We start from the raw sequence: 17,039 nt of genomic DNA on the forward strand, positions 1-17,039 counted from the left end.
TCCAAGTCCTGTAACCAAACACGGTTCCATGCGATTTAAATGTCAATATATAATATCTGAACGTAGCTCCCAGCTTTGTGTTGCAGGCAAAGGTCTAATGAAAGACATTGGTCTTTTTTCTCCACCTTCCATGTAACAATTCTGGCGTATGATGCGTAGTTTTGTTTTAGTTTAGGTGGAAAGGAACCCATTTCTGTGAATGCCATGGCAATTTCACATCCGCATTAACTACTCGCGTAGCCTACCTGTTTTTTCCTTTCACGTGTTAAAAAGGTCATTTTTCAAACTCTTTGTACGCTATGCAGATCCGAACTCACAGTTTTGTGCATTTTATGTTTTGCAAGGCTATTAATCAAATGTTAAAAGCAGTTTTAAGACAACCTACTACTTCCAGTCCCCAGCAGACGTCTCTCTCTCGTCTTGAACGGTGCCGTGCATCGGAAACCGCATCCAGGCTGCCCCATAATTTGAAAGTCTCAATGTATCAACATCAAACACTTCTTTAATTGACTCAGAAACACACTTAGTGCACTGCACGCGATTGGAAATGGGATATTATGAACTGTCAGTTTGCATTTATCGCAATTTTTGCTCTGGGATTTGGAAAAGCAAAGGAGAACACGGGCAGGGGCGAAGATAGGAAGTTAAAGGCTAAGTGAGCAACCATTCAAAGTCTTTATTTGTGCTTTAAACGCATACACACACACACGCTCAATGTTTGCATCATATGATGTGCAACAATATTGCAGTTTCATCTAAACATTTTTATACATCGTTATACTTTTTGTGTCCAATAATGGCTGCACTTGAGCTTGGCGAGGTCAAAGCTAAACGGATTAATAGGAGCCATTATGGAAATGAATCTGATCAGAGCATGAACCGGCTCATTTTTAAATGATCTTTAATGTCGCCGCAGCCTGCTTAAACCCAGTGCGTGTCAGGCGTTTCACCTTGGGAACAGTTTCTTTATGAAGTACTTTTCATTTTTGTTTTCTTCATGTTTTATTCCCTTCATTTTCTCCACTTAGAAGGCCATCGCTGAGCGAGTCCCCGGCGAGCGGCGTCTGAAACTTATGACTAGCCATGTCTACAGGCATCACGGCGCAAGCAAAGCATGGCAGAATGACAGATCGTGCCTTCAATATGTACTGACAAACAAATTAGTGAGAAGATGCTTCGCGCTGCATAACAGATGTGGTGGGTGCCGCGGTACGGAACAGCCGACAGAAAAAAGAGAAACAACCGCAGCCCATCTGGACCAGTGAGGGCCCAGCGGCCTGCTCATTCCAAACTGAACAAAAGAGACGGGATGGGGTGCACGTGTGACAATGATGGGGGAAATGTAGGGGGGCCTTTCTTTAGCTATTTTTGTGAAAATAGGTCCCTCTAAACACTCTAGTGCGTAATTTCTCTGGCGAAAAGTGGATACGTTTTGTCATTTTTTTTATTTTATTTCAAGCTATTTTTGCTGAAACAACAAATGTTTCTTTCCTCACAACTCAAATTCTGTACTTTGTTTGCTAAGTTACGGAAATTACATTTTTAGAAATATTGTGAAGTACTTCGTCTTGCTAGGTATTAGCATTTAGCTCGCTAAAACGACATCCTAAAATGCTGTTATGTATTGTAATACTTTCTCACTTTTTAGCTTTTTAGCATTATAGCTGAGACTCGCATGAGCATTGTACAGCTGGTTTTGTGACTGTATGTCGTTCCCTGTAAATGCTATTGAAGTTAGAATATTACTGTGTACAGTATGTAACTTTGGAGACGGTCCCTAAATTCCACAGTTAAACCAACTGAATGCCATTGGACATGTACTGGATTTGTAAGTCTGTAGGCCTACTTGCACGATTAAGGACTTTGAAATAGCACAAAAACACATGCCGCCTTGTTCTTTTGCTACAGATGGATAGCATCGTTTTGAAGCCATGGCCATATGTAAAGACGCATCATCACATTATGCTCATGTCATCACCTGCGCTCAATGCATGATGTCTGTATGTCACGGTAATTAAATAAATTAAGTATTAAAAAGGAAATTTCCAAATAATTCCTGTAAAGTTCGTAACAGAACACTCGAAGGCAGAAAGTTGAATCCGCGTCTTGATTTGGTACTCTAGGAGGCCCCCTGGTGGTGCAGGGGCCCTACGCAACTTGCGTAGTTTGCGTATAGGAAGGATCGGCTCTGATCCTTAAATAGAACTAAAGCTTAATATATTTTGTTCGCTGCTCCTTTTAAAACAGGCTTGACCTGTAGATAGACAGGTTGCACTTCTGCTGTATGGACACAAAACCAATGCAAGTGAATGGGTACATTCTTCAAACTATCTTCTTTTATGTTCTTTAGAAGAAAGAAAGTCATACGGGTTTTAAATGACAAGAGGGTGTGTAAATGATGACAGAATTTTCATTTTCGGGTGAACTATCACTTTAAGGTTAGTAATAAGTAGATAAGGCGTGGATTAGGGGCTTGCCGGATGAATCTGAAAACAAAGCAATAAAATCTATACCTAAAAGGCATTTTATATAGTAGCAACGTTTTCACGATAGGGAGCTTGCATATGGTTTCTTCACTCTATAGAGCTTTTGATGCAGACTTGAGTTTACTGTCTGAGTTTGTTTCATTTGGTTGGTGTGAAACCAAACAAATTTCCATGTTTTTGGTCACACTTATTAGAACAGTTTCTCATGGCTGCTTTTCTCTGAATAAATTGCCTCCAGAGAGCTGCATTATCTGCATCTCTTGCGATGCATCTGTGGCTTACAAACAAACGCAACGTTCTGTGCATGTTAAATTTTGGTAGTAAATACAGTAGCAAAATAACAGCAAAGTGACGGGAAAATAAAAGTCTGGTCGTTATTGACAAAGGGTCTCGCATCGATAACGCAGTGGGTGAAATAAGAGACATTGAGAAGTGCTGGATAAGAAAGCTGTGGTGACAATGAGAGAAACAAAGAGAGAAAATGAGACAGAAAAGAGATGCAAAAAGAGGGTTTGACTGGCCGGTGGGGAGCTGTGAATGACACAGAACGAAATAGTAAACAAGGAAGAGCCGTGGTTGATCTGAGGCTGAGTGTGTCGAGCCAGACAGAGATCTGATAATTCAGCGTGATGTATGAAGTCGAGGCTCTCAGGTGAAAAGATTGAGTCTGTGGACTCGACTCACAAGCATGACTATTGTTAGTAGCACTTCACAGCAGTGAGGTGGATATTAAATTCAACACGACAGTATTTGTTTTGATATAACTGGGCTTGCAATTACTTCCTTTTATTAGTGGGTTTTGATACAGTATAACAAACATAACTGCTTATTTTAACACAAGGTATTAAACTTGTGCAACAAACGTAAATCAAAACTCAAATTGTGTGGATTAACACTCTCTACTGTAGAGAGACGTGCAAAAAAAACCAATAATGTCATTATCGATAAAGAAAATAATTCTTCTAAAACTTCATTGTCAACGCAATTTTTGCTTCTCCCGGGCCTTAAAGAAATTTCTTTACAGTTCCACTCAACTTTTCTGTCCGCGATGGCTTGGGGCCGTTTCATGTGTGCGGATGTGCCTTCGTCTACCGGAGGAAGCTATAGTGGGATACCAATTTTATTCTCTTCAACACTCTCTGAATGAATCCCAGACACCTTCTGATGAAGCCGCCCGCGGCTTGGTGCCGTGATCAGCTTCCTCTTGCCCTGACTGGCCGCGCCGTCACGACCATCCGTGATGGAGTGATGGGCAGATAAAGAAATCTGATCTCTGGAGACAGGCCATCCATGCAAGTTTCAAATAGCCAAGCTTTTACTGTATACTCTTGACTGCTGACATCATCAGGATGCACCATTGCAATATCTGAAATTGCACACAAATCTGTGTTTTAATGTGTTTAATGGAATTCAACAACTGTAATTGTCAAAATCGTTTTTACAGAAAAAGTTTGCATGCGTATGCCAAACTCACTGGCAGGATGTTAGGGTGTATATTGTCATTGGGGTGCTGCAGTATATGGTTACTATGGGGTTCTGAATGGTTTCTACGTGTTGATGTCCAGTTGCTAGGGTGTTCTAAGTGGTTGCTAGGGTGTTCATAAAGGGTCGCTGAGGTGTTCTGTCCAGTTGGATGTTGGCCCAAGTCGAAAGAGCAAAACCCCATGACCCCCAGATATTTCTTGGGTTCCTCCTTGGAAATAAGTTTACAGGATCTGAAAAGCTTAGAGTTGGTCAGATGATAAAAAAAATCTCTTTAGGAGTTAAAGAGTTAAACACAAGTCCACCCAGGAAGACAGGTGCTAATGCAGAGTGGCACAGTCTAACATTTTTTTAGTCTCCCATTAGCCCATTGCAGTGCTACTATTACACCGAAAGGCTTTTACGATAAATCTAGTAAATGGATTTGTCTATGAGGGCGGTTTACCATATATGTGAGGTTGACATGTACTGTACATGAGTGCTTGGGCTGAGGGGAGCTTGAGATGAATGTGATGTCACAGAGAGATTTTGACAATGAATAATTCATAAAGGAGTCTTTTTGGAGTTATGTCAACGTATGCTATGTGGCTTCTCCTATCAGTGACCACGTTTACAGTTCTTGTATTGTCTCTCTATTTGTTATGAAAATAACACTAGTTATATCCAACTGTACCTTTAAGACTTTCATATGTAAATTTTCTCTGTTCTAACTGGGTTACAACCTCATGTCATATAAACCTATAGTTACATTTCTTTCTAGGAAATGTTGTTTTTATTTGAACACACTGTGCGTAAAACGCAAACATTTGATTAATAAAGCACATGGTTGTTAGTTTTATTTAGAAAAAATATTTGTTTAATTGTCAGGATTTACTGTAGTTCCAAGTACATCTACTAAGAGTTGCTTTGTAACCACCTTAACAACCTCTGACCCTCTGCCCACCTAGACCAATCACAGCTCATCATTCCCACTGTTTCCCATCTCCTCCATTGTGACACATAATGCAAATAAGAACAAAAGCTGAGCTCATTACATTAATTTTATCACGTATTGAATGGGTTGTGTGTGCCCGCAGCTGTAGTGGGCGGGCGATTAGGATTCGTGCCCATGGATAGTGGTGTTAGCAGCAGCCTGTATGCCTAACCTCTGTCGCTGGTATGAAACACAACGACACATGTGAAGCAGATGGCCGGAGCACTATGTCTTCTGTTGATGTTAATCGGGCGCTAAATATCAGATACGTCTGCTCGCTCGGCTTGATCTTGGAACCCACAGTGCTCTTTTACACTGCCTGTCAGACAAACCGCTGCAGGACTGAGGAATGACCTGTGTTTAAGCATTAAAGCTGTTGTTTGAACATTGAAACACTTCTTCCTGACCTTGTTTAATGTCCAGATAAAACTATAAGTGGGCAATTCATAGACTGACATCCGGAAGAATGTCTCAAACAAAACTTCACTGTTTTGTTAACTGTCATGTTAAGGCTACTTCACATTCATCAAACAAACATGTTGAATTGGAGTTTGTTGGTGTTTATTGGGTTTGTTGGTGTTCGTTGGTGTTGGTCGGACTTTGTTGGTGTTTATTGGTGTTGTTGGATCAGTGTGAATTAGCCTTTAACACCAGGCCAACCAATGGCATGAGTGTTTAGAAAAGACATCAGCTATGTTCAAAATAATATAGTATCATGCTACTCATACTGTATTCTACGTGTGTACCCTTTACTCTTTTATCTCTCTCTTATCCGCTTTTTTCAATCACTCTCTCTGTCTGGGAGACCACCAATTAAACACTGGTTAAGTGGCAAGTGAGGAAGGCCGCATTGTCTCGCCACCGCTCTTGGAGTCTGATTTTTGTCAGACCGCTCAGCTGGAGCTTGGCAAAGACACGTTTTATGGATTTGTCTGATAATCAGTATATAAGACTGCCAAGATTTAAAACGTAATCAAAATTACACATTGTTGACATTAATTACATGAAACAATTTACTGTTCCTAGTCCCCCATGTGTACTAAAAATATCAGTTGGAATATACTTCAAACAAACCAATGATTGTTAAATGCTTTTTATATCTTGAAGAAAAGATCAAAGGGTTAAATAATAGACATTTTTTCACAGCTTTCTTTGCTCATATTTACCAGGGGTCCCAATATTAGGGTAGGGCACTGTAATAAGGTCATATGATAATACTAATGTTTAAACAAGTGGTCAAGGTTTGGGTGGCTAGCGTGGTCCAGTTAACCCCTACTGGTAGATGTTGTAGCTACACACAAAATAACGCTGGGCTATTTTTAACCCAGTGCTGGGTTAAAAGGGTACAAACCCAACTGTTGGGTGGTGATTTGTATTTTCTGGGTTGTTTTAACTAAGTTATGGGTCAAATAAAAAACATTTCCTGGGTTAATTTAACAGGACCAGTTGGGTTCGTCCTTTTTTGACCCAATGCTGGGATGAAAATATAGTACAGTACGCATTCTGTATTCCAATCCAAACATAGTCTATATTTTTGTAAAAACTGCTGACAGTGGCACAGAAATACACTTTTTTGAAAGTGTATTTTTAAACAGTTTTAATGTAACATGGTATTAAAAAGATACTTCATCCGAAAATGAAAATTCTGTCATCATTTACTCACCTTCGAGTTGTTCCAAATGTGTATACATTTATTTGTTCTGATGAACACAGAGAAAGATATTTGGAAGAATGCTTGTAACCAAACAGATCTTACTCCCATTGATTCCCATAGTAGGAAAAAATACTTTATCTTTTTTTTTTGTTCTGTTGAACACAAAAGAAGACATTTTGAAGAATGTAGGACTGCAAACAGTTCTGGGGCACTTTTGACTACCATAGTATTTTTTCCTACTAGTCAATGGGTGGCAAAATCTGTCTGGTTACAAACATGAGAAACATCCAAATATCTTTCTCTGTGTTCATCAGAACTAAGAAATGTATACAGATTTGGAGCAACTCGAAGGTGAGTAAATGATGATAGCATTTTCATTTTTGGGTGAAGTATCCCTTTAACTGTCAAATAAATGAAAGAATATGTATATACATATTATCTGACCTTTGCATACAAACACACCCACCCACACAAACACGCACACATAGATGGTTAGCACACACAAAAGGTGTCTTTGCCAAGCTCCAGCTGAGCGGTCTGACAGAAATCCGATTCCAAGAGCAGTTGCGAGACAATGCGGCCTCCCTCATTTGCCACTTCACCAGTTTTTAATCGGTGGTCTCCCAGACATAGAGAGTGATTGAAAGAAGCAGAGAAGAGAGAGATAAAAAGAGGGAGAGAGAGTCAATGATTTCCCTACTGCCTTGTTGAATAGTGTCTCTAGTGTCTCATCTGACCTGATGGTTATGAGTAGCCACCGGGAGATGTGATTGGCTCATTACCTCTACTCGCTCCTGATAGCCGGGGAAGGAGGGCCGAGGCCTCCCTGGTTTTGCTATGAATTTACACGTGTCTCTTTTCCTCTCTCTCTATAGTAAACATTGTAGAGTCACAGTATGTTTGCGAAGATTTTACATTAGTAGGGTGGAAACATATCAACCATATCTGCTTGGCTCATGAACAGCACTTTTGATTTTCCGTAAGCTTCCCGTGATCCTTGGTGTTACGTCCACCGTGTATCCTTCAACGTCAGTATAATGGTGGCAAAGCACCGGGCTTGTTAGATACCGTTGAACTTGGAGAGACCTCCACATCATCGCACAGAATCTGTCTCAGCAATTCTGGTGATTGGTTGATGACAGCGACAGCACCACCCATCCCTTATTCATGCCCTCTTCTCCGCAGTCATAATTCAGGAAGTGACACACAGGAAGCGCACAATGAAGCCAACGTATCCCCGCCGCCGCGTGCTGACATTCAGCACTTCGCTTGTGCTTTATGTGACCTACAAATCCTCCACACGTCTGATGGAGGAGAGAGAAAATCTCTTGACCACTGCTTGGTAAAGCAAAATAATTGGATTCCTGCTCCTTATCTCACTCAACACATTACGAGTTGTCAAAATTCCCTGCTGCCAGGCCTCGGTCACGTTTCAGTCAAGCAAGAGGGATTTTCTATGGCTGGCTGATAGGTGAGACTGTTTTAGATTGTGTGTGTGTTTTTTGGCATTGGGGGCAGTGGTGTTCGACACGTGCCTGAAGCTTTCGCATGACGATAGGTATGGTGGACTGGTATGAAGATACACCATTGATCGTTTGACTTTTGACAGAATTGCAGTGATTTTACCTGATTCCACTTGAAATTGTATTTGACTCTCTTCAATGATATTAAATAAATAGACCCATAATGCCTTGTGAACAGAGCGTCTTGAGTACCAAAGCTCAAGACCCAGAGCACATTTTTAAGACAAAAAATGTTAAAGTTGGCTTTAGGTATTACGTATACATAGTACACATGGAGTACAGGTGAATACCCCCAAACACCAATTAAAATACAGAATAACATGAGTTTTGTTCATGATCTTTTTTCTTTTTCAAGACAAGTCTTAAGTCTTTTCTCAGAAAAGTATTAAGATTCTTGATTAATAATGCATCAATTATTTTTTTTATTTTGGTGAAATTAGGACTGATTTTAAGTGGTCCACTTTGCTAGCGCTTGTTTCCTGCAGAGCCGTTGTAGACGGGGTTTAAAACTTCAAAACTGGGTCAAAATGCAAAACAGTTTAATCGGAATCTGTGTTTGTTATTACCCTGTCTGAAATAATCAGGTCTGGAAATAAGTCACTCAAGTCAATAAATCCTGTTCTAAATCATTAGCCCTCTGAGACTGTTCATATGACCTGTGGCCATTACTCTCTCTCTCTCTCTCTCTCTCTCTCTCTCTCTCTCTCTCTCTCTCTCACTCTCTCTTCACAATTCACTTTTGTCAGCCCATTAAAATTACTGATCATTATGGGATGCTATAGGTGAGATGTAATTATGGGTCCAGGCAGCTCTGTCAGTTCCCCACAGTCTAGGTTGATCCCAACAGAGTCCCTAATAGGCACCTGCGGTGTTAACAACGCACACACATACACACACACACTTGGGTAGAGAGACAACAAGGCTGTGACTGTCTAGTCCGTCAGCACCACAACCCCAAACCTGACTGCAGTAAGACCATGCGGTGCATTACGAATTGCGTTACAACACATTTAGCGTAAAATAGAGAATATGAAACTAGAAATGTTTGCACTTACATACTTGCATTGCCGTATTTAGGTTCAAGTAATCACTCTTTCCTTACATTTACATTTATATTTAGTCCTTTGGCAGACGCTTTTATCCAAAGCGACTTACAGAGAGTTCAGGGAGCAATAAAGCGATATGTCATACAGGAGCAATAATACAATAGGTGCTAATATAAAGTTACTAGTTTCAACAAAAGCCAGAACAATACCTGTTGAGAGAAAGAGAGAGAGGGTTTTTTTTGTTTTGTTTTTTTAAGTTTTTTACTTGCATATTTGTGCTTCTTTAAGTAAATTAAGAAAGTTGGAAATGACATGAGTTTTTCATTTTTGTCTTCCAGAGAAGATGAATATGTTGTCTGCTTTGATCACCCCCTTCAAGTACATGAGTCCAGTGGCTAATGGGACAGAGGACGAAGACACTTTGAGTCAGTATACACAACCTCCAACACAACAAACCTCATGGGTTTAACTTATGTTATCTAGAGAAAAATGTGACTGGTGTACTTTTGGGTCAGTGACAAACAAGGATGTCCAAGATGATGAAAAGGGAAAAAATGTAGCTTTTTTGGCACATTCCCTTCCCATACAGGTGGACAAACGGTTTGTCTTCAACTAATAACAAGTCTTATGCCAAACTACTTGATTTTAATTAGACTTGTACCTTTTGTTAAGATCTAAACCACCTTCAACTGACAACACATTTATAGACGACATTTGGAGTGTTGCCACAAGAAAAAACAAGTTGAAGAAAAAGTACTGATACACATTTCAGTCATTTTATCTTACAATTCAGGCTTGCATTGATGTATCAAATTGTATTTTCTCAGATAAATTTCATTTGGTTCCATCACAGCACAGTCGGTGTGTGAAATAAAGGCTTTAATGTGCGATCAGACGTTCACGCACTGAAATCTCATTACCGTCTGTTCTCCTGCATCACAAAAGCTCCTCCTTTGCATTGTATATGGGACAGATGACTTGTACCCACTTTTTAAGTATGAACTCCAGGCCAATTTTGTGGATGATTACCGAGTGATTTTCCGGATAATGCCACATTTTAGAGGATTTGTCCTGGGATTTTTACAACAGTTAAGACAGCCCTTCTCACAGGCAACTTTGAGAAGCAGCTGCTTTGAGGGGAGGACAGGGATTTTAATATTGTATATCGAATTATTGTGTATAAAATTACCCTACTTTTCATTTGTTTGATCATGTTATGTTACCGCATTAAGCTGAAATGGAAAGGAAGACCATATAGTATGCTATAGGATGTATTAGAGGGGAGATAAACTAAAAAGATGAAATAAATATTAACCCAACATTAAATGTGCTAAAATTATGCCTTTGCTTAAAGGAACAGTTCACCCAAAAATGAAAATTCTGTCATTAATCTCCCACAAGTTGTTCCAAACCTGTATAAATGTCTTTGTTCTGAACACAAACAAAGATATTTGGAAGAATGTCCGCAACTGAGATTTCTGGGGCACCATTGACTGCCATAGTAGAAAGTATTGTTCTTTTTTTGTTTTTGAACACAAAATAAAGTATTTTGATAAATTCAGGAAAACTAAAAGTTCGGGGCATCTTTGACAACCATTTTAATTGTAGTCAATGGTGTCCCAGAAATCTCAGTTGCTAACATTCTTACAAATATCTTTCTATGTGCTCAACAGAATAAAGAAATGTATACTGGTTTGGAAACTTGAGGTGATGAGTAATTTATGACAGAAATTTCAATTCACTATCCCTTTAATAGAATGCCATTTAACTTAATGTTTTTTGCCCTTCTATTAAAGATTTAAAGTCATGATCAAAAGATGAAGTGCATGTTAATAAATATGAATAAAATCGAACAATTAGTGTCCAAATTGCGATCTGCACAGATTTTTAGGTGTTTTTCACCAATGTCTGTGAAATTTCCATTTTGCTAAATTAGTTCCAAGATTATAATGATCTTCTGTTTCAAACTCTTTTAGGCACCAGCAGTGCTGAGGTGAAGGAGAACCGTAACACTGGAAACCTGGAGGACTGCACTAATGTACCAACAGACTGCCAAACCCTCTTCCTGACCGACTCATCCAGAGACGGGACGTCTGGCCTCAAGCGAAAACGTCCACTGGAGGAGGACAATAATGGACACTTGTGCAAACTGCGTCTGTACTGCAAGAAACTGGCGTGGTCCGACGCACCAAAGAACGCTCTGGTCCAGCTGAACGAGCTGAAACCGGGCCTGCAGTTCCGCATGGTCTCTCAGACGGGGCCGGTACACGCACCCCTATTCTCTATTGCCGTAGAGGTCAACGGCCTCACCTTTGAGGGCACCGGGCCAACAAAAAAGAAAGCTAAGATGAAGGCGGCTGAGATGGCCCTCAAGTCGTTCGTTCAGTTTCCCAATGCCCCGCAAGCTCACTCGGCCATGGGCAGCTTGAGCAACCCCGCAGCCGATTTTACCTCGGACCAGGCCGACTTCCCCGACACGCTGTTTAAAGGTTTCGAGCCGGACGGTTGTCGCTCCGCGGAGAGCGAGCTGCTTTCTAGCGCCTTCCGGTTGCGTCACACGCTGGACTTGATGGTTGTACAAGCCAGGCAGGGAGACCCCTGTCTACCCCCACCTCTTCCACCACCGCCCCAGCCCAGCCCCGTCGTCCTGCTGAACGACCTGCGGCCCGGCCTCCGATACGCCTGTCTGACGGAAGGCGCGCATGGCAAACGGGCGCACCGCAGCTTTGTCATGGCCGTGCGAGTAGACGGAAGGATATTCGAGGGCTCGGGTCGCAGCAAGAAGCAAGCAAAGAGACAGGCGGCTTTGTGGGCCCTTCAGTCCCTCTTCAACATCAGGCTGGCACCTGAGGCGAGAGCGGGACAGCGGCCCAGCAGGATCAAATGCCCTCATTTGCCCCAGGTGAGTGTGCCTGTCCAACCGCTGGCAGCCCACCCGTTCCATACGGCGGGCCTTAATAACCAAAGCAGCGGGAACTCTGGGATACGGAGCAGGCAGCCAAGACTTAATTAAGAGGGAGGAGATAATGTTTGGGGAGGCATGGGGCAGTACAGATGGATTATGGGAGACAGTTTAGGCCGCGGTTGATGTTAGCACACGGGCTTTAACATTTACTTTGGGTAGGACGGGCTGGCATATCTAGTGTAAACACACACGTGTGTGTGTACTTAGGAAAGCAAAAGGACCGGAGGTAAACAGAATCTATTCACAGATCCATTCAAACGGAAAAAGGATGTAAATGAGGGAAATTATCGCGCGTGAATCTCTGACTTAAGAGCGAGGGTCTGCGCTTTGACAAATGAGGTTTTTCTTTATTTTCCATGTGGTTATAAAGCTAAATTGCAAATGTATTGTTATTTTGCACAATCTCTAAGCTGCTCATGTATAACATGCAAGTGTCTATAAACATTAATTCAGTCTGCTGCCCAAAGGAGATTGAAAAAAGCAAAGAGCAAATCGACAAACAAACCGCCGACCCATTTTCCTCTTATTTAGTCAAATATGTAAATGTCAATCAAGCTGGGGATTGCTATTTTTCTTAAAAGACAGAACTCTGTATATGCATTTTTTCCGGATCCTTTCAACAGAATCAACATTTTAACAACATAATATTCTGCTTTACATTAATGCCTTTCTTCTGGAATTAACTGCACTTTATAAAGCAGGTATAGATACGTCATTCAGGATGAGTGGCATTAAACGCTATTTTAAAACGCTGATGAAAACACAACCAGATATCAGAGGACTTTTATGAGGTGCCGATTTTGTATAAATGTTTATGAATCGAATCGGTTTGTGCTATAATTTTTCGTTCCTTTTTGTTTGTTTGTTTTTTCATTCTTCTCCTGAAGTGTATGTATATGTGTGTGTGTGTGTGTGTGTTTTTAAGCATCAGCTCTTATTCGTGCGTATGTACGCAATGTATTAGTATTCATCCCCTTTCCTGCGCAGAGCCGACGGGAAAAATGTTGTCTTTCCTCTCCGATTACATCCCAAACAACCTGCGCATGTTTGCCGGAGAGAAACTTCTCCTTTCTGCCTCGCGCTACGCTCTTTAACTGGATTTATAAGAGGATTTGCTTCACCGGTTTAGTTCCAGAAATGCACTTCCTTGTGGAAATTCTTGAAAGTCAGAAAATAGCGCTCGCTGTCGATTCTCTCGGAAACGATGATGGAAACATGAAATGAGATGTTTTCCTTCTTTTCCAATCACAAAATCACACCGCGTCCTCTGGCCAGTGTGGTTGTGTGAGGACTTCTCAGTAGTGTGGAGATCTGAGGGTTGGATGAAGCTCACACCACTGCCTCTTGGGTCTCTTCATGTGCCACAGGGCCCTGCTGATAGCAACTGTTGCCAGCTCGGCTACTGTCACACTGCTTTCAACACCTCCCATTTCTCTCTCTTTAATGCAACTTCATTTAACAACATACATTACAGAAACTATTATTCACATTTTTTTATTTAGCACTTTAAACAATGCTGATTGTTTAGCAGCTAGTCATAACTATTACACTAATACCATTTCTGCTGCTTATATTCTCATTTTCATTTTTAATATTGGCTTTAAGGTCTTACTATATACTAGAAAATCACTTATTATGGGATTATTTGCAAGGGCGGACTGGGAAGCAAAAATGGCCCTGGAGTTTTCGGCCCACATCAGCCCTTCACCATTTTTGGGTGGGGTGGGGGTCGGATTGGGGGCATTCATAGTTTGATTGCAACAGCCCTACAACCATTTCTGTCGACGTGGGGTGGGGTGGGGTGGGGGTGGGGGGGTGTTCGTTGACGTGTCATTGCGTTACATGTATACATGTCCGTCTCGCTAATGCCATATTATTTGTATTTCTTTAAGAGCGAAATCTCAGAAAAACCTGTCAGGTGGGCATAACCCAAAATCTTTAAAAAGAAATGAAAAATTATATTTTTTAATCTATATTTAAAACTTGAAGATTTTTATTTTCTTCACGACTATAATAATAATAACAATAACAATAATGTGTAATACGTGTTTATGTTTATATCTTTTTTATATTACATTATAAAAAATATATACATTGTGACCTTTGTTTTCTGCTAATTTGCATACAACTTCAAATACTTAGCTTAAATACAATTTCTGTACTTTAAAAACATTATTGTCTTGCAATAATACAAGTCATCATAATAGGATTCGGAATAAAATATCGCTGCTGTCTTTCTGAAACCTTGTATCTCCATATTTCTTGATTTTTATGTTTTGCCCTTAATCATTATTATTAGTCACTCTTTATGTTTGTCACTGGGTTTTGCAAATCTAACCAATAAAAAGTATTAAAAAGTGCATGTCAACTTTGACAACATAGAATGCAATAACACAGTATTTTTTTCCATTTCCTGAAAAACAGCAAATTTGGACATACAAGCTTTCAGAAGGACAGCGGCAATATAATAAACATCTAAAAACTTGATGGTAATGAATATAGTAAAATATGAATGAGTGAATATGTTTCATAGTCATGAAAAAAGGTAATGGTTTCATTTTCTTCATGCTTCAGGTGAAATGTGACCCAGACAGGTTTTCATTAGATTCACCTTCAAGACAATGTTTGTATTAGTATTATTGTCTAATGCAAACATTATCACTTTATTATTTCATTGATTTATTTTCTAGAGAAGAATCATTGCGTTTAGGGAGGCAATAACACAAATAAGATTGAAAGAAAGAGATCAAGATAAACAGAGAGAGATATAAGGGTCACCTCTGGAGTGCAATAGAAGGACAGGGAGACATCGGTGGGTGGCAGGCGTCTCTGGCACAGACAGAATATTCTGTAGGAAGGGCTAACCAAAGCTTTATGTGATGCCTCGGGCAAATATGAACAATAACTTGCAGGCTAGACTTCTCTTAAATGAAAAATTGAACCGTCATCCAGGCTGCATGCCTTGTTGCCCACATCCCTATGCCTATTCACATCTCTAAATAATGACACGCACACCCTGCAGGGATTTAACCGCATACCCTATGAAAGTCAATATAACATTGAAGCCGTAATAAGAGAACCAGGTGCAAACGCATTCTTATTAAGTTAGCCCCAAAAATGTCCATCAATCATAGCATCATAGTCCGTTTCTCACTTCCTACCCAAATGGACACACTTGGAATGTCACAGAACTGTTTGCAATAGATGAATTGCATATGTGTTTTATGTCCTTCACACCCAAATGTGAGAATGTCACCAGTCCAAGGTTTTTGTCAAGATCTCAGAATTATAAATGCAGGACTAACTGATTTGGCATCAGTGCGTGTTTTAAGGTAGAATGATTGCAGTGCATGGTTAGGTTGATTGGCCACTTAATCTCTCAGTGCAGTCACAAATATCTGCAGCGTTGCCAAGTCAACCCACAGACCTTGATACAGCCGAGCGCAGCAAGACCACAGGCCCTGAATGGGTCACTAGTGTCATTAACCTTGGACCACAGAGCATTTGACTGCAGAACTGCCCTCAGCGTACTGCTCAATCACAATCATAGTTTAATCACCAATAGGTGAGATGGGACAGTTTCACCTTGTGTAATGTGTTTGAATCAGCACTTGGTCAATGTTATGGGTTGGATCAGACTGGGGAAGAGGGTGCTAAAGGGATGCTTCAACCCTCCAAAAATATTGGGTGATTATTTATTCACCCTCATTTCATTTAAAACCTGTATGTGACTCTTTCTTCTGTAGAACACAAGAGAAGATATTTTGAGAAATGTCTCTGTGGTTTTGTGTTCATACAATGGAAGTCAGTGGGGTCCGTTGTTGTTTGGCTACCAACATTTTTCAAAATATCTTCTTGTGTGTTCTGCAGAAGAAAGAATGTCGTACAGGTTTGAAAAATGACATGAGAGAGTAAATGACGTCCCTTTAAAGGCCGGGGTCGTATAAAGTACATGAAATAAGGTATGTTGAGAGTTAAATGTCTTGATTTTGAGGGAAAATCAGTGGAAATGTGGTAAAATGTGTTGGTACTCTGGTAGCTGAAAGCAAAATAATTCAGGAAAAGTTTAATGTGTAAGTGCGGGGCTGTAATAGGAGATTTCTATCAATAAATATAGCAAAAAGGCAAAAACAAAACTTAAAAAGGGAAGGGCAGGATCAGATAAATAAAGAGGGATTATTAGAGGGAGGAGTCAGAAAGAGGAGAGATTGTAACAGGGTGGAATAATAATGGTAGGTAGTGAGAGATAAAACTGAGGTGGTCAGGTTCAATTTATTCAATGACAGGTATTTAAGACTGAAAATTGAAAACTGTCAAATTACATGAGCCAGAATGCCTTTCAATATTATTGCTTTATTATATACCAGTACCAAAAAGAATCTTTAATGCTCATACAGACAATCTGTGATTTTTCAGTCTTTTATATTTTGTCTGATAGGTTTCGATGTGTCATTGAGACTGAACAGAACATGTCTTGTGTTCTGCTCCAGTGAATGATGCTGCTCTTTTGATATATTGATGGAGAAAGTATGCATGGACTGATTAATCTAGCATGGTAATTTCCCCAGCAGAGTGAATTAAGACTGTTTTCATACACGTGAAGGTGACCTTGTCCACCAGCCTGCCATTTGATGATTATTATGTCTCTCTCCCTCTCTCTTTCTCTCTCTCTCGCTCGCTCTGTTTTTAACCCTCTGACTTAATCACACCAGATATAAACAACCCTCCAGCAGCCATGAAGCAAAAAATCATTAATTAAGACTGCCACAAAAAATTAGAGATGGTGGGATGGTAAGAGAGAGAGAGAGAGAATGCAGATTGCAGAAGTGTGAAACAGACATGATCAGCGTAATTGATTAACATTATCAGCACCTACTGGCAGGATGTCCACATCACAGGCGCTGTTCGTT

The 17,039-nt window shown here is 40.3% G+C and overlaps 1 protein-coding gene across 3 annotated transcripts in view; it reads left to right on the forward strand.

Annotated features, from left to right (window-relative positions):
- The window catches only part of adarb2 (adenosine deaminase RNA specific B2 (inactive)), a 153,182-nt gene that overhangs the window by 88,972 nt on the left and 47,171 nt on the right, over positions 1-17,039 (forward strand). For 2 of the 3 annotated variants that reach the window (XM_057323059.1, XM_057323061.1), the window contains exons 2-3: positions 9,503-9,589; positions 11,141-12,066. In XM_057323059.1, the coding sequence (XP_057179042.1) occupies positions 9,503-9,589; positions 11,141-12,066 (1,013 nt within the window). The remainder of the gene's footprint in view (positions 1-9,502; positions 9,590-11,140; positions 12,067-17,039) is intronic. The other variant, XM_057323062.1, reaches the window with a different exon arrangement.

The sequence above is a fragment of the Triplophysa rosa genome, linkage group LG23 (assembly GCF_024868665.1).
Source record: "Triplophysa rosa linkage group LG23, Trosa_1v2, whole genome shotgun sequence".
Classification (NCBI taxonomy): domain Eukaryota; kingdom Metazoa; phylum Chordata; class Actinopteri; order Cypriniformes; family Nemacheilidae; genus Triplophysa; species Triplophysa rosa.